The sequence below is a fragment of the Mobula hypostoma genome, chromosome X1 (genome assembly GCF_963921235.1).
Source record: "Mobula hypostoma chromosome X1, sMobHyp1.1, whole genome shotgun sequence".
NCBI classification, from domain to species: Eukaryota; Metazoa; Chordata; class Chondrichthyes; order Myliobatiformes; family Myliobatidae; genus Mobula; species Mobula hypostoma.
In genome coordinates this window covers 40,892,610-40,914,346 of record NC_086128.1, presented here as the reverse complement: position 1 = coordinate 40,914,346, position 21,737 = coordinate 40,892,610, and the positions used below count along the sequence as shown (strand labels likewise).

General features: G+C 42.1%; 1 protein-coding gene across 5 annotated transcripts in view; it reads left to right on the top strand.

Moving 5' to 3' along the window:
* Nucleotides 1-21,737, top strand: part of LOC134340596 (acyl-CoA-binding domain-containing protein 5-like) — a 109,225-nt gene that overhangs the window by 67,142 nt on the left and 20,346 nt on the right. For all 5 annotated transcript variants that reach the window (XR_010016591.1, XM_063038026.1, XM_063038024.1 and 2 more), the window contains exons 9-10: nucleotides 183-388; nucleotides 19,141-19,191. Coding sequence is in view for 4 of the 5 variants with exons in the window: in XM_063038026.1 (XP_062894096.1) it covers nucleotides 183-388; nucleotides 19,141-19,191 (257 nt within the window). In the remaining variant the exon portion in view is untranslated. The remainder of the gene's footprint in view (nucleotides 1-182; nucleotides 389-19,140; nucleotides 19,192-21,737) is intronic.

The following is a 21,737-nucleotide window of genomic DNA, read 5'->3' as shown; positions in this document are numbered from 1 at the left end:
CCCTGCACCTTGGAATGTGTCTGTCTGCAGTACGAGGTCATGCATAGCTCCCCACACTGAGGATGTAAATTCCATAATCTCATTTGAAGCTTGTTAATGTATGACCTGGGTTGTCTTTGTTTCATCCTAATTTTGATATCTGCCATATTAATTATATTTAAAAGCATTTCTTGTTTCAATAGGCTTGCAGCAAGTTGAAGGCAGGTGCTCACAGAGGCTAAGAAATGGCCTTGTCAACAATATAGAGGTCAACAAAAGGAGGATGCATGGAGAAAAGGGCAGAATCAACCTCAATGACAGGATTGGAACGATACTTCTACACCTACAGGAAGATATGCAGAATGTCTTACAGCGACTTGGACAGTTGGAGGAACTGACAACATCTCAGGTTAGCAAATAACCATGGTGGCACTTCCTAAATGAGGATGTTTTATTGCCTATTTATAATCTAATTTTTGCTGTTTTCTGTAATGTTTATCTTTAGCATTTAAAAACTGGAGGAATTCTATAGGAGGAAAAGACAGAACTCAAAAATCCACTGGATCAATTTAAAATAAAAAAAAGTTCAGGAGAAGACCTTGTGTTTTATGCACATGCTTTCCTATTGCTATGATAGATAATTTAAAAACAACCTTTCACAACCTTACAAATGTAGAGAATCTAACAGTGTAAAGATTATGCACTAGAGTTAAAACCTGAAACCATTTTGATTATAGCTGGCTTTTCCTGGAGATAGTTGGTGGTGACAGACTGGTAACAATTAGAAAATGCCAGCTACCCTCAGGCAATGCCAGTAGCATTGTTCAAGTGAGCACAGAGGAGGGGAGCATGGCCCTTGGTGAAGGAAATGCCATCAAAAGGCAGATGAGCCATTCACTAATGGCACTACAGCCTCTAAAGCCTGTGAGTACACAACAAAATCAATATAAGCAATCTGAAGCACAACTCCAAGTCACTTATCATTGACAATGACACAAGGAGTTTACCAGTAAGGAACAAGGCGATTAAGGGAGACTCATAGGCCTTCTGACAATTGTCGATCGATGACAATGATGAATAAGAACTGGGAATAAGTGCACTCTTGCATTTTTAGTAAACAATGCCTTAGTGTGTAACCTGAGTCAACCCCAATCTTCTGGAGACTATAAGTGCAGTAATCATGTCAGTGCACTGTATGACTTGTGTCGTATTCCACATTACCGATGAAGGAAAGACTGAATTTCTGCTTGAATTATTAACATAGTATATAATTCTTTTAGTATTTGTCTATTATAGAACTGTAGAAAATAAAAGTAATTCTCATCTACTGGAATCAAAAAATACTCACTACATTTGTGATCCTGATGAAAATCTGGTGCACTGATAGCAGCAACCTTGACACTGTACAATTTGCTCAATATGATCCTGACATCAGTGTGCCAATCCAGACCCACACCATGTGAAGAGACTGAAGGAAATTCTGGACATTTTTCTCAAATCTAAGTAATCAACTTTTATTAATTGCTCACCTTTTAACATTGACAGGTGCTAAATATACCAATTTAAATCAAATCATTTTATAGTAATTAAAACAAAAATGTATTGACTGTAAACCTAATGCAAGCATTTTCCATTCATGAAGTGCAATATTAGCTAGCTGCAGACCAATTTTCTTCATTATTATACTAAAAGTTACAAATTCCAAAACTGCTGCTTTTTTTTTTGTTGCTGGCATAGTCAGTGTCTGAACAGTTTCCCATAGCTTACACCACTACATCCTGTTCCTAGGATAATGAAGTTACATTTACGAATTATACATTGAAAGCCAGCTCAGAGATCCAAACTTGAGAATAGCTCTAGTCTGCGGCAAACTTTGAATCTTGAATTAATCTGTAACTGATTTTATAACTTCTCAGTGAGGCCAATTTTGCTTCGATTCAGATAAGAGCACACCTTTGACAAACCCTAGGAGCTGGAACAATATTGTTACAGCCTCGGAAAATTAAAATGTTACATATAAAGATAATTAGAATCTGGGTGTAGGTGGTGACAAGTGGATAATAGATATTTGTTTTATGAATCTTGGCATTTTTTTTTAAAGATACAGCATGGTAACAGGTCCTTCCAGCCTAATGAGGCCACACTGCCCAATTACGCCCATATGACTAATCATTTTCATGGTTAACTCTCTATTGTCACATCTCTATAATTCAGCTTTCTAAGATTACTGACACCAACCTATTCTTCAGCAATGCTTTCTCCTCACTAATCCACACTCTTTACCTTTGGAATAGCCTCATTTCACATCAAAACTCAAAGTTCTGCCATTCCAACCATATACCCGTATGCATAGTATGTGTTGACCTACAGACACAGGTGCTGGAATCTGGAGCAGAGGTCTGTGCTGTACTGTTCGATGTTTTATGTGACTAGAACCCGCTCCAGGATGAGAGGTTTGACTAACATATGGAAAGCATGCTGTGTGTTAATGACAATTCAAAAGGTTCACTCTTATCTCTGCTACAGAGGTGTATTCACCATTGAATGTGTGAGGAGTCATCCTCTCAGTTACTTGGCTGGACTACTCCGCAGTTGTAGAACAGAGGTGCAATTACACAAAGCTTCAGTATCTCTTCCCTCCCTCCCTCAAAGAAATGCGAGTGCAATTTAAGTTGTTTGCTAACTACAAGCTACAGGATATCATCAGCTCACTTTTGATCTGGCTAGTAGGAGCTCCTCCTCAAGACCAGAAGACTGAATAGAAATGAAAAGGTTAAGCATGAGGCGCGTTTGATGACTCTAAGCCTGTACTCACTGGAGTTTAGAAGAATGAGAGGAGATCTCATTGAAACCTATCGAATATTCAAATGTCTAGATAGAGTGGACATGGAGAGGATGTTTCTATAGTAGGGGAGTCTAGGACCAGAGGGCACAGCCTCAGGATAGAAGACGTCCCTTCAGAACAGAGATGAGGAAGAATTTCTTTAATCAGAGGCTGGTGAGTCTGTGGTATTCATTGCCGCAGACAGCTGTGGAGGTCAAGCCATTGGGTATATTTAAAGCAGAAATTGATAAGCTCTTGATCAGTAAGAGCGTCAAAGGTTATAGGGAGAAGGCAGGAGAATGGGGTTGAGAGGGATAATAAATTAGCCATGATGGAATGTTAGAGCAAACTTGATAAGCTGAGTGGCCTAATTCTGTTCAAATGACTTATGGTCTTAGGGTTCTATTATCTGCTCACATTTTAGCTGGCTAATAGCAGCTCCTCCTCAAACCTTAGGCTGGGCCAGTTAAATCACACCTTATTATATATGCCTTAGATCAGGTTTCCTCATGTCCACGTGTCAGTACAGTCCAGTTGCCTGTATGTAATATCCAACATGGTGTTCCTTGCGCATGCCCAAGTGCTGAAAAAAATTGTCACTGTTACAGTACAGAAGAAGATTATCTTTGGTCCAGCATTCCCATGCTAGCCTTCTTGTACCTGTCTATACTAATCACATCTCACAACACATCTCTCATCACTTGGCCCTTAGTCTTTTCATGTATCCTTAGTCAGTTTGTAGACCAATGGTTTCTTTCTGGCACTGCGTCACAAAACTGTTCTTTCAGGATGTTAAGCTTCAAAAGAAAATAGGCTTATGGATTTTCAAAGCATCTAGCAATTATTGGTTTACACACAAGGCCTCCAATGGCAGGGAAGTAGCAGTTTATCCATGAAAAGGCAAGAGGTATGTTGTTTTTGTGAAACACGGTAGTAATGCCCTAGGGAAATGATTGAGTGGATGGAACATGTTGTGAACAGGCATAACTGGATACTTACTTAATTGGTGTTAATGAAGGGGAGAAGCATTTGGGATATACGGTATTTTGTACAGAGGCTGAAACTGGTGATGGAGCAATTCTCCACCAGTTTTGTGTGAGGCTTGATGGCCGCAACGTTAATTGCACAGTAGGCTGAAGCTGTTATACATGGTAGGACAGGGTATGTGCACTTTGCCCTTTCTGCCACTAGCAGGGCTGGGCTTTTTTTTTGTGGCTTTGGGATCTTTTTGTGGATGGGGAGCATGGGTACTGAGAAGATCAGGGGTGGGAGCAGGACATGGTGGGTTGAAGTGTGGAAGTAAGACTTGCTTGAACTGACTGAAGTGGTCTAATTTAAACAAAGGGGCATTCAGAAGCTGGGTAGGGATGTGATTGGGAACTTGACTTTGGCAGCAAGATGGGGACAAGTAAGAATTAACTACTTAAAGGAGCTTTGGCTTTGGTTACATTGCCAATCCACCAGAACAGGTAAGATTGCCCTCCCCTTTAACCACCCACCAATTACAGTTGCCTGTCCTGTCAACTGTTGCTTCAGCATGCAAACACACATATTACTCTTGGGTACTCTTGGGCTCTTAAGCACAAGGATTTTGTGCAGGAGGATCCCATTGCCACCTGAGGTGACTGATCTACATGTCATTCCCACAGCTCATCCAGAATGAGTCCCTCAATGTGCCCAATAAAAGCCATTTGCATATTGCACAATGTAACAAAATTTCTTGTCCTCATTGTGCTACTGACCCTACAGACATGATACAGGATAAATATGTCGTCATTTTACCAGATATTAGCTTCTCCATTTTCTGTACCGAGCCACAGAACATCCACAAGGCCACAGCCCCAACTCCAAGAGTGAGATTTAGTGGAGTCCTTTATAACAGGGGTCCCCACCTTTTTTGCACCGTGGACCGGTTTAATATTGACGATATTCTTGTGGACCGGCCGACAGGGTGGGGGGGGGGCGGGTGTTCAAGTTCAACAGTGCGTGACAGGGAATGAGGAAAGGTGTAGCTGACTCATATCATTTCATATTGCCAAATCGTATCGTTTCTTCGCAGCCTGGTAGCACACCTTTGTGGCCCAGTGGTTGCGGACCACTGCTGTATAACACAAGGCAAAGTGCAGCAGTTATACTTGATGGCCAATACCCAACTGTTAACCCATTGGATTCCCTTACAATAGTTATCCTTGTATTTTGATCAGATAGAGTTATAGAACAATACAGCACAGAAACAGGTCCTTTGGCCCATCTAGTCTGTACCAAACCATTTAATCTGCCTAATCCCATCGACCTGCACCCGGACCATAGCCCTCCATACCCCTCCCATCCATGTACCTATCCAAATTTCTCTTAAATATTGAAATTGACCTGGCATCCACCACTTGCTCTGGCAGCAGTTCCCCACTCTCACCACCCTCTGAGTTCCTCTTCATGTTCCCCTTAAACATTTCACCTTTCACCCTTAACTCATGACCTCTAGTTGTAGTCTCACCCAACCTCAGTGGAAAAAGCCTGCTTGCATTTACCTTATCTATACCCTCTATATCCCTGATTATTTTTTATACCTCTATCAATTCTCCCGAATTCTTCTGCATTCTCAGGAATAAAGTCCTAACTTACTCAATCTCTCCTTATAACTCTGGTCCTCAAGTCCCGGCAATATCATTGTAAATTTTCCCTGTACTCTTTCAATCTTATTTACATCTTTCCTGTAGGTAGATGACCAAAACTGCATACAATACTCCAAATTAGGCCTCACCAACGTCTTATACAATTTCAACATAACATGCCAACTCCTGCACTCAATACATTGATTTAAGAAGGCCAATGTGCCAAAAGCTTTCTTTTCAACCCTAGCTACCTGTGGAGCCACTTTCAAGGAATTATGTATCTGTATTCCCAGATCCCTCTGCTCTATCACACTCCTCAGTGCCCTACCACTAACCATGTAAGACCTACCCTGGCTGGTTCTCCCAATTGCAACACCTCACACTTGTCTGCATTAAACTCCATCTGACATATTGCAGCCCATTTTTCCAGCTGGTTCAGATCCCACTGCAAGCTTTGATTGTCGATCTCACTATCTACTACACCCCCAATCTTGGTGTTATCCACAAATTTGCTGATCCAGTTTACCACATTATCATCCAGATCATTGTTATAGATGACAAACAACAGTGGACTTAGCACTGATCCCTGTGGCACACCACTAGTCACAGGCCTCCAGTCAGAGAGGCAACCATCTACAATCATTCTCTGGATTCTATTATGAAACCAACATTTAATCTAATTCACTTACACATCTTGAATGCCAAGCGACTGCACTTGCTCAACCAGCCTCACATGTGGGACCTTGTCAAATGCCTTACTAAAGTCCACGTAGACAACATCCACTGTCTTGCCTTCAAGAACTTACCTGGTAACTTCCTCGAAAAACTCTACAAGATTGGTTAGACATAACTTACCACGCACAAAACCATGTTGACTATCCCTAAGCAGTCCCTGTCTATCCAAATACTCATTTATCTGGTCCCTTAGAATACCTTACAATAACTTTCCCATTACTGATGTCAGACTCCCCGGCCTATAATTTCCTAGCTTATTCCTAGAGCCTTTCTTGAACAACAGAACAACATTAGCTACCCTCCAATCCTCCAGCACCTCACCTGTGGCTAAGGATGTTTTAGCATCTCTGCTATGGCCCCTGCAACTTCTGTACTTGCCTCCACCAGGGCCAATGGGAACACCTTGTCAGACCCTGGGGATTTATCCACCCTCACTTGCCTCAAAACAGCAAACATTCCTCCTTGGTAATCTATATAGAGTCTATTATCACACTGCTGCATTTCCTCACATCTCTGTGAGGGACTCTCTCTGTCTCTCAAGTAAATACAGATGCAAAAAAAAATCAATTTAAGACCTCCCTATCTCTTTTGGCTCCACGCACACTGTAGATTACCACTCTGATCTTGCAGAGGACCAATTTTGTCCCTTGCTATGCTTTTGCTCTTAGTCATAGTCATACTTTATTGATCCCGGGGGAAATTGGTTTTCGTTACAGTTGCACCATAAATAATTAAATAGTAATAAAACCATAAATAGTTAAATAGTAATATGTAAATTATGCCAGGAAATAAGTCCAGGACCAGCCTATTGGCTCAGGGTGTCTGACCCTCCAAGGGAGGAGTTGTAAAGTTTGATGGCCACAGGCAGGAATGACTTCCTATGATGCTCTGTGTTGCATCTCGCTGGAATGAGTCTCTGGCTGAATGTACTCCTGTGCCCAACCAGTACATTATGTAGTGGATGGGAGACATTGTCCAAGATGGCATGCAACTTGGACAGCATCCTCTTTTCAGACACCACCGTCAGAGAGTCCAGTTCCATCCCCACAACATCACTGGCCTTACCAATGAGTTTGTTGATTCTGTTGGTGTCTGCTACCCTCAGCCTGCTGCGCCAGCACACAACAGCAAACATGATAGCACAGGCCACCACAGACTCGTAGAACATCCTCAGCATCGTCCGGCAGATGTTAAAGGACCTCAGTCCTTTAGGAAATAGAGTCTATATCCTCAGTCTCCTCAGGAAATAGAGACGGCTCTGACCCTTCTTGTAGACAGCCTCAGTGTTCTTTGACCAGTCCAGTTTATTGTCAATTCGTATCCCCAGGTATTTGTAATCCTCCACCATGTCCACACTGACCCCTGGATGGAAACAGGGGTCATCAGTACCTTAGCCCTCCTCAGGTCTACCACCAGCTCCTTAGTCTTTTTCACATTAAGCTGCAGATAATTCTGCTCACACCATGTGACAAAGTTTCCTACCGTAGCCCTGTACTCAGCCTCATCTCCTTGCTGATGCATCCAACTATGGCAGAGTCATCCGAAAACTTCTGAAGGTGACAAGACTCTGTGCAGTAGTTGAAGTCCGAGGTGTAAATGGTGAAGAGAAAGGGAGCCCCAGTGCTGCTGATCACTCTGTCAGACACACAGTGTTGCAAGCACACGTACTGTGGTCTGCCAGTCAGGTAATCAAGAATCCATGATACCAGGAAAGCATCCACATGCATCGCTGTCAGCTTCTCCCCCAGCAGAGCAGGGCGGATAGTGTTGAACGCACTGGAGAAGTTAAAACATGACCCTCACAGTGCTCGCTGGCTGTTCCAGGTGGGCGTAGACATGGTTCAGCAGGTAGACTATGGCATCCTCAACTCCTAGTCGGGGCTGGTAGGTGAACTGGAGGGGATCTAAGTGTGGCCTGACCATAGGTCGGAGCAGCTCCAGAACAAGTCTCTCCAGGGTCTTCATGATGTGGGAGGTCAATGCCACCGGTCTGTAGTCATTGAGTCCGCTGGGGCGCGGCGTCTTCGGCACAGGGACGAGGCAGGACGTCTTCCACAGCACAGGAACCCTCCGGAGCCTCAGGCTCAGGTTGAAGACATGGCGAAGTATTCAACATAGCTGAGGGGCACAGGCTTTGAGCACCCTGGTATTGACACCATCCGGTCCTGCAGCCTTGCTTGGGTTGAGACGTTTCAGCTGTCTTTTCACCTGTTCAGCTGTGAAGCCCACCGTGGTGGTTTCGTGTGGGGAAGGGGTATAGTCATGAGAGCAGGGTGGGGGACTGTGAAGAGGGGTAGGAGGGGAGAGTGGAATATGTGTTGGTTGGGGGCCGACAACAGATGACTCATGTAGGGGATGGGCAGGGGCCACGATGTCAAATCTGTTAAAGAACAGGTTAAGTTCATTGGCCCTGTCCACACTGCCTTCAGCTCCTCTGTTGCTAGTTTGCCGGAACCCAGTGATGGTCCTCATCCCCCTCCAGACCTCTCTCATGTTGTTCTGCTGGAGTTTCCACTCAAGCTTCCTCCTGTACCTGTCTTTAGCCTCCCTGATCCTGGCTTTCAGGTCCCTCTGTATTGCCCTCAGCTCCTCCCTATTTCCATCTCTAAATGCCCTCTTTTTAGCGTTCAGGATGTCCTTAATGTCCTTTGTTACCCATGGCTTGTTATTTGAATAACAAAGGACAGTTCTTATTGGAACATTGCAGTCCACACAGAAGTTGATGTAATCATAGTCATAGTCATACTTTACTGATCCTGGGGGAAATTGGTTTTCGTTACAGTTGCACCATAAATAATAAATAGTAATAAAACCATAAATAGTTCAATAGTAATATGTAAATTATGCCAGTAAATTATGAAATACGTCCAGGACCAGCCTATTGGCTCAGGGTGTCTGACCCTCCAAGGGAGGAGTTGTAAAGTTTCACACATCAAAGTTGCTGGTAAACGCAACAGGCCAGGCAGCATCTATTGGAAGAGTTTCAGTTGACGTTTCAGGCTGAGACCCTTCGTCAGGACTAACTGAAGGAAGAGTTAGTAAGAGATTTGAAAGTGAGAGGGGGAGGGGGAGATCCAAAATGATAGGAGAAGACAGGAGGGGGAAGGATGGAGCCAAGAGTTGGACAGGTGATTGGCAAAGGGGATATGAGAGGATCATGGGACAGGAGGCCCAGGGAGAAAGACGGGGGCGGGGGGGGGAACAGAGGATGGGCAAGGGGTATAGTCAGAGGGACAGAGGGAGAAAAAGGAGAGTGAGAGAAAGAATGTGTGTATAAAAATAAATAACGGATGGGGTACGAGGGGGAGGTGGGGCACTAGCGGAAGTTAGAGAAGTCGATGTTCATGCCATCAGGTTGGAGGCTACCCAGACGGAATATAAGATGTTGTTCCTCCAACCTGAGTGTGGCTTCATCTTTACAGCAGAGGAGGCCGTGGATGGACAAGTCAGAATGGGAATGGGACATGGAATTAAAATGTGTGGCCACTGGGAGATCCTGCTTTCTCTGGCTAACTCTTCCTTCAGTTAGTCCTGACACTAACTCTTCCTTCAGTTAGTCCTGATGCTAACTCTTCCTTCAGTTAGTCCTGACTTCTCTAACTTCCGCTAGTGCCCCACCTCCCCCTCGTACCCCATCCGTTATTTATTTTTATACGCACATTCTTTCTCTCACTCTCCTTTTTCTCCCTCTGTCCCTCTGACTATACCCCTTGCCCATCCTCTGTTTCTCCCCCCCCCCCGTCTTTCTCCCCGGATCTTCTGTCCCATGATCCTCTCATATCCCCTTTGCCAATCACCTGTCCAACTCTTGGCTCCATCCCTCCCCCTCCTGTCTTCTCCTATCAATTTGGATCTCCCCCTCCCCCTCTCACTTTCAAATCTCTTACTAACCCTTCCTTCAGTTAGTCCTGATGAAGGGTCTCGGCCTGAAACGTCGACTGAAACTCTTCCAATAGATGCTGCCTGGCCTGCTGCATTTACCAGCAACTTTGATGTGTGTTACTTGAATTTCCAGCATCTGCAGAATTCCTCTTGTTAAGTTGTAAAGTTTGATGGCCACAGGCAGGAGTGACTTCCTATGACGCTCTGTGTTGCATCTCGGTGGAATGAGCCTCTGGCTGAATGTACTCCTGTGCCCACCCAGTACATTATGCAGTGGATGGGAGACATTGTCCAAGATGGCATGCAACTTAAACAGCATCCTCTTTTCAGACACCACCGTGAGAGAGTCCAGTTCCATCCCCACAACATCACTGGCCTTACGAATGACCCCACAACATCACTGGCCTTAGGAATGATGCACTCTGTGAGCCCATCAATATCCTCTCCATGTGGCTCACAGAGTGCCTGCCGGTCTGTCACCTCAAAACAACCCTGGAGCGCCTCATAAGCCTCCTCTGACCATTTCTTAATATATCTGTGGAATCCCTTAGGATTCCTCATCTCCTCATGTCTTCGTTTAGCCCTCCTGATTTCCTTCTTAAGTGTTCTCTTGCATTTCTTATACTCCCCAACTACCTCATTTGTTCCTTCCTGCCTATACCTGTTATGCACCACCTTTTTCTGAACGATAGCCGCAATATCTCTTGAAAATCAAGGTTCCCTAAACCTGTTATCCTTGCCTTTTATTCTGACAAGCACATATGAACTCTGTATTCTCAATATTTCACTTCTGAAGGCCTCCCACTTATCAAACACATATTTTCCAGAAAACAACCTAACCAATTCCACACTTTCCAGATCCTTTCTGATACTATCAAAATTGGCTTTTCTCCAAATTACAATCTCAACCTGTGGACCAGACCTTTCTTTTTCCATATATACTTGAAATTAATGGCATTATGATCACTCAATGCAAAGTGTTCCCTTACACAAATTCTGTCACCTGCCTTGTCTCATTTCCTAATAGGAGATCCAGTGTTGCACACTCTCTTGTTGGGACTTCTATGTAGTGATTAAGGAAACGCTCGTGAGCATATTTGACAAACTCTATGCCATCTAGACCTTTTATAGTATTGGAGTCCCAGACAATATGTGGAAAGTTAAAATCACCTACTATCACAACATTATGTTTCTTGCAACAGACTGCTACCTCTCTACAAATTTGCTCCTCTAAATCCCTCATACTGTTGGATGGTCTATAATATAATCCTATTAATGTGGTCATACCTTTCTCATCCCTCAGTTCTATTCATAAAGTCTCACTAGATGAGCTCTCCAGTCTGTCCTGACTGAGCACTGCGTGACATTTTCTCTGACTAGTATCGCCACCCTTCCCACCTTTGGTTTTAATCCAACCCTCTCTATCACATCTAAAACAACATAACCCCCGAACACTGAGCTGCCAGTCCTGGCTCTCTCGCAACCAAGTCTCACTCATGGCTACAACGTCCTAATTCCATGTGGTGAACCACGCCTTAAGCTCATCCACCTTTGCTAAAATACTCCTTGCATCAGTCGCACCATGTTCAACCTCTTGATTCCTGACCTTTTATGTAGGTTTAACTATATCTTTCTCCACAATCACTCCACTATTTATTCTGGTGCTCTGTTTCCCATCCCTCTGCAACTCTAACCACGCCCTCCCCTCCATGTAGCATTAGCATACCTTCCCACTAGGATATTAGTCCCCCCCTCCAGTTCAGGTGGAACTGGAGGGATCTGATCTCCCTGGTATGTGGAAAATATGAATAAACTATGGAGCAGATCTCATGCAGCTGGATTCCAGTGGTTTAGTTTATAACTTGTTTGTCATTAACAAATTGAACAACAGCAGTTGTGAGTCTTTTCATTTCCGAACGCACATTTGAAAATTACTGTATGTGTGTGTTAAGAAAAGAAATTAACTTCACCATGTTTTGACCCTATTTACTTCAGAGAGCCAAAGATGTTATGCTCAAGTTTTTTTCTTGCGTCAGATTACTCTAATGCCTGTAAATATTAAAGGAAAGACAGTGAAACGTTGACGGCTGATTGATTAAGAATATGAATGAGTATGAATTATGTTAAAAAAAAACAGGAAGAATTTGAAGAGAGAGCTGATGTTTGGTTCTTAATGTACACTTCCCATTGATTTGAAACATTAGCAGACACTTGGGAGCAAGATGCTAGCTGTCAATAAATGGCCAATAAGCAAATGGAGAAAAAAAAAGGAACATACCCTTCAGTCACTTATTCTTAAGTAATGGATTCTAAATTCTAACATAATATGTAAACATTCAACCATAATGATTCATTGGGAAGGATGAATATTTGAACATTTGCAAATAATCTATTTTTTGTTCTTGCCAGCATGTGGGTTTATTAACCACTTATAAAAAAAATTACACTTGTATCTCCTGCCTTATTAAATTCTTTAACAAGTCATTTATAAATGGATTTTTTTTTGTTGATTGTGGCGTGATCTAGAAGTACCAATAGTAAATAGATCTTACATTGGGGAGCCAGGATCCATTGCAGCTCTTGCCCTCTGAGGCAAAATGAATGGATGTTATATCTTTTCTCAATGGAAAAATTGACCCTTAGAGTTGGGCCTGAGATCAGGTTTAGGAGGTTGCTGTAAGTCAGAACAACCCGTGCTGGAGCTGGGTGATAGGGGAAAGGTTTTGATACCTGTGGAGAAGGTGTTTGGGTGGCCTGTAGTGCAACTTTGGAGTTGGAAGGTGAAGGAGATGATCAAGGCCCAAGCTGTGTTTGCAGGAATTGTGCCAAGCAGTGCATGAAGTTTCTCCACTGATCACCTCTGTAGTTCATGAGTCATAAGCGTGGGAGAACGGGAACCCAGGCCCTGGAATGGGGGCTTGATTTTTGGTAGATTACAAAGTCAGAAGACCAAGACAATATCTATTAACAAATAGATATTTGTTGATGGATAAATCAACAGCAGGAGAAGATAAGGAGGACCAGGTAGAGCTAAAGAGACTTGCCTATTAGCGCCACAGGCCAGACCTAGAGTGGAAAGATCAGTTTGTCCTCTGAGAATCTACAGTGGTAAGTCCCAGAACGAGTGGTACTTGTCTTTTTTTTCCATAATGTTCCCTAAAATAATATTGCAAAAAAAATGACATCATCCATGTGTCCCTGATGTGAAAATCATGCCACAAGAGCAAAGGTTATATGCCCAGTCACACAAAACAGCCAGATGATCAGGAAAAGCTCAGCATTATGCATTTACATTTCTGATTCACTTTGTTAAGCTGAACGTTTTGTTTTTTTGCAGAAATGCTCTTTTCCAGTTGATGGCTGGTGTTCGGCAGGGTAATCAATTGCACTTCCAGCTGAAAGCCGACTGTTGTTCTGATGTATTTCAGTTGCCGACATGATCTTAGATTTATTCTGCCCAATGAATTCCCCTATTCTCCTCTTACAAATTTTGCTTGGTTCCTGAGGCCAAGAATACAGCTGGTGTTGTGGTACTAGACCTATCATTGCCGACTGGAGAGCAAATGAGAGACCTTGGCAAGGATTCTAATTGCATTTGCAGCGTGCTTTCTTGCAACTATGACAAGGGGCTCAATGGCATGGGAACCATGTTGGCACTATGACAGTGTGATGGAGCACTGCTGGTGCTTTGTAATGTTTCTCCCCTGTTGGTTAATAGCTTTGACTTTGTCACTAGGTACACCTCATGCAAAAGCTTGCAAATATTGCAAGTGTTCATTAACCATTGCATCCTTACATCACAGATGCTGCAGTTGCCCACAGATTCATATTGTGGTATTTGTCTACCTCTAATGCTTTGAAAAGCATGAATATTTTTAACATTTTGTCTGCACAGTATACATCTCCCCTCTTCTCTTGACCTCATGCTTTGTTACGTAACACAATTAAAAATTTAGTGCATAAATAATAATGCTCTTAACAGTTGCTGGTTTTATCCTGTTATCACTGAAAACAACTGTTGATAATTTCAATTCAGAATTTATGTTGAATAAGTAGAAGGGTGTGGTCTTCTCCAATGTCGTTTCTTTTTTTATTGGATGTTACTCTAATTCTGTAGCCAAACTTCAATATTTAGTAACATCAGTGCACGTGTGGGAATAGTTGATATATATTCTTGCAAAACTACCATGCACAAAGGCTTTCATTTCATACCAAATCGTTTTCATTATGCAGTTAACTTTATGGAATCAGATTATTTAAAACATAGCATTGTTAGCACTAAATTATTAGTGTCACTATTAATTGGTTAAATATTTCACTCATAACTGATTATTTTTTATGTGGCAGAACCTGTAAAAATACACATATGGTTTGCCTCTCTTAGGTTTTATCCCCCTTATTTTTCCCCGTGACGGCAATGACATATCAAAGTCTGTGGTTAAACAGCAGTGAGAAATTTGATAATGTCCTATTCGTCCGGTTCACAGATAATTCAATAATAGCAGTCAAAATTGCTGAGTTTAATCATCTCCCCACCTGAGTTCCACAAATAACATTCCCAAGAGAAAACAATCAATGGGGATCTGGAGCAGGCTTTTTTTTTGCCTTTCCAAAGTCTACATTCCCCTGCTGCTTGAGAGAGCTGTGATTAATATGGAACGAGTGAAGTTTATGATGTGCATTGCGTGCTTGTGCACATACAATAATATCATTAATACAGGTGCATCCAGGATTGGTTGTCAGCAGCATATTCTGGGAATAATACAAATTCAGGTGAATTCCCACATTGATATTTCAAATCACCATGCTTAAAACCTGCGTATCAAGATTTTCTCATGCTGCCAAGTAAATAAGTGAAGTTGCGATCTATCCCCCTTGATAGTCACCGTCAGCTGAAACAGAGCAAAAGTTAATTACTACATGAAGTGTTTGGAATATTTACGTTTCCACAAAATAGAAACAGCTGTGTTTAAAAAGTATACTTGAAGAACTGCAGTTACACCCATAAAATTGGGGATACGAGACTGCAGACACTGAAATCTGGAGCGAAAAAAAGAGTTGCTGGAGGAATTCAGCAGGTCAGTCAGCAAATGGGCAGTTGAAGTTTTGGGTCAAGACTTTTCATCTGGGCTGAAAGAGTAGAGAGGAGATAACTATTAAGAGTTGTTTGGGAGGGCTAGCGCAAGAGCTGGCAAGGGGTAAGTGGATCCAGGTGAGGAGGGTTGTTTGACAGATGGAGTCGTGTGGGGGAGGAAAGAATGGAGATTGCGACAGAGGCTGGGAGGCAATAGGTGGAGGCAACAAGGGCTGCAGACGATGGAGTCTGATCAGAAGGGAAACATAGAACATAGAGAACATAGAACATAGAATAGTACAGCACAGTACAGGCCCTTCGGCCCACAATGTTGTGCCAACCCTCAAACCCTGCCTCCCATATAACCCCCCAACTTAAATTCCTCCATATACCTGTCTAGTAGTCTCTTAAACTTCACTAGTGTATCTGCCTCCACCACTGACTCAGGCAGTGCATTCCATGCACCAACCACTCTCTGAGTAAAAAACCTTCCTCTGATATCCCCCTTCAACTTCCCACCCCTTACCTTAAAGCCATGTCCTCTTGTATTGAGCAGTGGTGCCCTGGGGAAGAGGCGCTGGCTATCCACTCTATCTATTCCTCTTATTATCTTGTACACCTCTATCATGTCTCCTCTCATCCTCCTTCTCTCCAAAGAGTAAAGCCCTAGCTCCCTTAATCTCTGATCATAATGCATACTCTCTAAACCAGGCAGCATCCTGGTAAATCTCCTCTGTACCCTTTCCAATGCTTCCACATCCTTCATATAGTGAGGTGACCAGAACTGGACACAGTACTCCAAGTGTGGCCTAACCAGAGTTTTATAGAGCTGCATCATTACATCGCGACTCTTAAACTCTATCCCTCAACTTATGAAAGCTAACACCCCATAAGCTTTCTTAACTACCCTATCCACCTGTGAGGCAACTTTCAGGGATCTGTGGACATGTACCCCGAGATCCCTCTGCTCCTCCACACTACCAAGTATCCTGCCATTTACTTTGTACTCTGCCTTGGAGTTTGTCCTTCCAAAGTGTACCACCTCACACTTCTCCGGGTTGAACTCCATCTGCCACTTCTCAGCCCACTCCTGCATCCTATCAATGTCTCTCTGCAATCTTCGACAATCCTCTACACTATCTAGAACACCACCAACCTTTGTGTCGTCTGCAAACTTGCCAACTCACCCTTCTACCCCCACATCCAGGTCCTTAATAAAAATCACGAAAAGTAGAGGTCCCAGAACAGATTTTTGTAGGACACCACTAGTCACAATCCTCTAACCTGAATGTACTCCCTCCACCACCACCCTCTGCCTTCTGCAGGCAAGCCAATTCTGAATCCACCTGGCCAAACTTCCCTGGATCCCATGCCTTCTAACTTTCTGAATAAGCCTACCATGTGGAACCTTGTCAAATGCCTTACTAAAATCCATATAGATCACATCCACTGCACTACCCTCATCTATATGCCTGGTCACCTCCTCAAAGAACTCTATCAAGATTGTTAGACACAATCTGCCCTTCACAAAGCCATGCTGACTGTCCCTGATCAGACCATGATTCTCTAAATGCCTATAGATCCTATCTCTAAGAATCTTTTCCAACAGCTTTCCCACCACAGACGTCAGGCTCGCTGGTCTATAATTACCCGGACTATCCCTACTACCTTTTTTGAAGAAGGGGACAACATTCGCCTCCCTCCAATCCTCCGGTGCCATTCCCATGGACAACGAGGACATAGAGATCTTAGCCAGAGGCTCAGCAATCTCTTCCCTCGCCTCGTGGAGCAGCCTGGGGAATATTCCGTCAGGCCCCGGGGACTTATCTGTCCTAATGTACTTTAACAACTCCAACACCTCCTCTCCCTTAATATCAACATGCTCCAGAATATCAACCTCACTCATATTGTCCTCACCATCATCAAGTTCCCTCTCATTGGTGAATACTGAAGAGAAGTATTCATTGAGGACCTCGCTCACTTCCACAGCCTGCAGGCACATCTTCCCACCTTTATCTCTAATCGGTCCTACCTTCACTCCTGTCATCCTTTTTCTCTTCACATAATTGAAGAATGCCTTGGGGTTTTCCTTTACCCTACTCGCCAAGGCCTTCTCATGCCCCTTTTTGGCTCTTCTCAGCCCCTTCTTAAGCTCCTTTCTTGCTTCCCTATGTTCCTCAATAGACCCATCTAATCCTTGCTTCCTAAACCTCATGTATGCTGCCTTCTTCCACCTGACTAGATTTTCCACCTCACTTGTCACCCATGGTTCCTTCACTCTACCATTCTTTATCTTCCTCACCGGGACATATTTATCCCTAACATCCCGCAGGAGATCTCTACACATCGACCACGTGTTCATAGTACATTTCCCTGCAAAAACATCATCCCAATTCACACCCGCAAGTTCTAGCCTTATAGCCTCATAATTTGCCCTTCCCCAATTAAAAATTTTCCTGTGCACTCTGATTCTATCCTTTTCCATGATAATGTTAAAGGCCAGGGAGCGGTGGTCACTGTCCCCCAGATGCTCACCCACTGAGAGATCTGTGACCTGACCCGGTTCATTACCTAGTACTAGATCTAGTATGGCATTCCCCCATTCGGCCTGTCCACATGCTGTGACAGGAATCCATCCTGGACACACTTAACAAACTCTGCCCCATCTAAGCCCTTGGAACTAATCAGGTGCCAATCAATATTAGGGAAGTTAAAGTCACCCATGATAACAACCCTGTTATTTTTGCACCTTTCCAAAATCTGCCTCCCAATCTGCTCCTCTGTATCTCTGCTGCTACCAGGGGACCTATAGAATACCCCCAATAGAGTAACTATTCCCTTCCCGTTCCTGAACGTGAAGAGGAACAAAATAAAGGAGGGATGGTGGGCAGATAGGAACACTGGGGAGAGGGGTCCCAGTGGGAGGAGTATGTGGGTGATGGGCAGATGGAGGATGTGGGGAGAGGGGAATCGGGGGGGAGGGTAGAAATGCATATATGAGTGCATTTTGCTAGGTAAAAGGAGGGGGAGAGCAGGTGATCTGAAACTGAATTAGATCCACCTTTCTTACAACAAAGAGGCCCATTATGTCCTAACCAGCCCCCAATGAAGCAGTTTTATTCCACTTTCCCTCTGTAGCCCTGCAACTTGTTTTCTCTCAACTCTTCTTTGAGTCTTTTGCCATTTACTTGCACTATACGGGGTAGTTTTAGTCATTTAACTTACCGGCACATCTTTGGTATGTGATAGGAAATCAGAGCATCATTTAATTATGTTATTTAACATCACCATAGCATGTTAGACTCTTGTTTATTCATGATTTAATGATAGTCAAAGTAAGAACTGATAATCGTTGATTCCCTTTGAATTTAATATTGTTTTCTTCTACTGACAGCAGTCTTGGCCAAACCTTCAATTAAGTAAATACAATTCTGGTAAAATAATCTAGACTGTAAGAAATCTTCATTAATAACTGGCATCTATTAATAATTAGTAAGAACTGTTGAGAAACAGGTAAAAAAGTTTAATGTTTTCTTGCAATGTTTTCTTTTTAGGGATATTTTAGCTATAAATTCTCGCTAAGTAGCAAGAGCCAGGAACTCTGGAATAGATATGTAATTGTTCATTGAGAGTCTCATTCACACAAATATGCTTACATGAAGTCCCCACATGAGCATATTATTGAGTTTAATGAAAACAAGCATTGTTGAGGCCAGTTCATTGGCTATATTTAAGAGGGAGTTAGATATGGCCCTTGTGGCTATAGGGATCGGGGGTATGGAGGGAAGGCTGGGGCAGGGTTCTGAGTTGGATGATCAGCCATGATCATAATAAATGGTGGTGCAGGCTCGAAGGGCCAAATGGCCTACTCCTGCACCTATTTTCTATGTTTCTATGTAACACAATTCTTACACGTAGCTTGATTTCTTTTGAATGCTTGCATCTTGCTTGGCTAACAATGGAAGTCTACTGAAGTATGATATCGATTTTTATGATTTATATATATATATATATATATTGTTTTCTTATTACAGATGGAAACAGCTGAGGTACAGCCTTCATGCTTGAAAATGACTAGGCTTAAGGTGAATAATGTTATTAAAGTATCTTTTTAATAATCTCCTGCATGTATTCTTTATATTTAGATCCAATTATTGTAATATTATAAAAAAATACAGTATTGTAACAGTAGAAGAATATTTCTTCCAATCCCATGACACAAAAAGAAAACCACTGCCAAGATAGCAGAACACTTGTAATCCAGAGACACTGAAGTAAAATCACTTCCAGTCGCATGATACAGGTGGGCACTACTTTTATCACTTAACATGAGGGAGAAACTACTTCCAATCCACCCAATGTGCATCAACACCAGTCTTCAACCTGAGACAAATAAGTTAACCAGTTGATGTCTCTTGCCCACACAGAACTACTGAGAATCATGCCTGATGGTCTCAAAATTATACAGAGAACAAATGATCAAAGCTAAGGATATAATGTATACTGCAATGGACCAGCAGGGGAGGAGCTAGGAAAGAGCCATGAAAACTATTCCCTCTAACCTTTCATGAGTTCACTTTCTCTTCAGGCTAATAATTTTTTTTCTTGAAGTATATATACATTTTTATACCAAGCACCCTATAAAACATCTTATCAAATTAAGTTCACAATCAGACATATCCTCTCTTAAAAAACATTGAAATAACTAATTCAAGTTGTGAATTCTGTAAGACCAGTAGATCTAAAAATGTTTTTTTTTTCTATTCTTTCTTGAAATGAGATATGATATTTGTTCCAGCTTCCACAAATAATGTCTAGACAATCTCATTTGCCACGGGAGAGATTTGTTACAACAGCTGAAGGGATCCATTCTTTCTTCTGAACTAAATATTTTGAATTGTTAAAGTGAGAACTGGAAGTTAGGAACATTTTATTGGCTCTGTAGAAATTTTCTGCAAATACATTGCATTTCTTTAATATTAGAACCTAATTCGTGCAATACAAATATATTATTCTTCTCTGGAGGGTCCCTATTGACTTGAGTGTCTTCAGCACTCATGAAATTTTGATTTAAAACTTATTGATGCAGTGCCTTTTCACCATCTCAGAAATGTTTTAGAGCACTCCATATACAACAAATCATTTCTGAATTGGAATGACTGGTGTGAGTCTGCCTTAATAATATGCATGTAACTGCAACTATAGTTTCATACATCCTTCAAGTCTTACTTTATGAAGGCAGTCTAATAATCCAATCATGTTGACATTAAACCTACTCCCCTATGGCAATTGAATTTGTTTTTTTTAAAACAATATTTTACGTATCCTGCTGATAAAAGCTGGAGTTATTGCACAGAAAATAGAATTTCAGTTTTAGTGATGAGTTAGTAAACCGCAGGCATCAGGAATCAACTGGACAATTTAATTGAAGCATCCCAACACTTCACCCTGTTTTCCCAAGTACAATTATTTTAAAATTTGAGCCATGCCACATAGGCATTTAATTTTTCCCTGTTTTGAATTTTCAGTTTACATTTATATTTTACATAAATATAATTCAAATTATTTTAACCTACCTGTGTGTGAATCTGAAGCAGATATTTTTTCAATATTAAGTAACTCATGACATGATTATACCAGCACTTTTTTCAATTTAGTGAGGAAAAAGAATAGAATTGAGTTTGGTGTAATATTTGCATTGTGTAACATTAGCCTGCTTCTCTCCCCATCACTTCTCCCAATGCAGATTGTCCATCAGCCCTGAATGTGAGCAGCACACTTTTCATCATACCTACCATCTGGTTGGCTGCCATACTCATTGACACTGTCGGTGGTTCTGTCCCCACAGCCACCAACACTCACCTGCTCTACTATCTGCGCTTCCTCAGAAAAAACAGATCCTTACTCAAAAAGCAGGCTCATTTTCAATCCCCCAATTTTCATATGTTGTGTCCTCCCAAATTTATTCCATTTTGCTTACAACTAGAAAATCTCAGCATTAAATACTATGAAAAACACCTTTGGAGATTGTGCCTATTATATATTATTTCTCCATAATTTTTCCACAAAGCTTTGTTCCACTGTTTCTCTTATCTGGCATTGCCCATTGGCAAAGTCATGGGAGCAGTTTTCACATTTTGTTTAATGATTTCTACAAGTTCTTTATCTCTTTTCACTATTTGGTTACTTTTATTTATTTCAATCTTAAGTTTGAGATCATTGATAATTTCTTCCGTTTCAACATTAGAACAAGAAGTATAGACCTTAGTATACAGTTTTGTGATCTCAGAATGTCATAAGCCATTTTGCAAACAATGGATAGACTGGCAGGAGGCAAAGACTGGGAATAAAGGGAGCCTTTTGTGGTTGCTAAGTCAGTAGATGTTGTTTACTTGGTTTTCAGAAGGCCTTTGACAAGGTGCCGCACATGAGGTTGCTAAACAAGAAAAGAGCCCATGGTATTACAGGAAAGATACCAGCATGGATAGAATATTGGCTGACTGAGAGAAGGCAAAGAGTGGAATAAAGAGAGCCTTTTCTGGTTGGCTGCTGATAACTAGTGGTGGTCTACAGAGGTCGATGTTAGAACTGTTTCTTTTCACATTACATGTCAAGGACTTGGCCAAGTTTG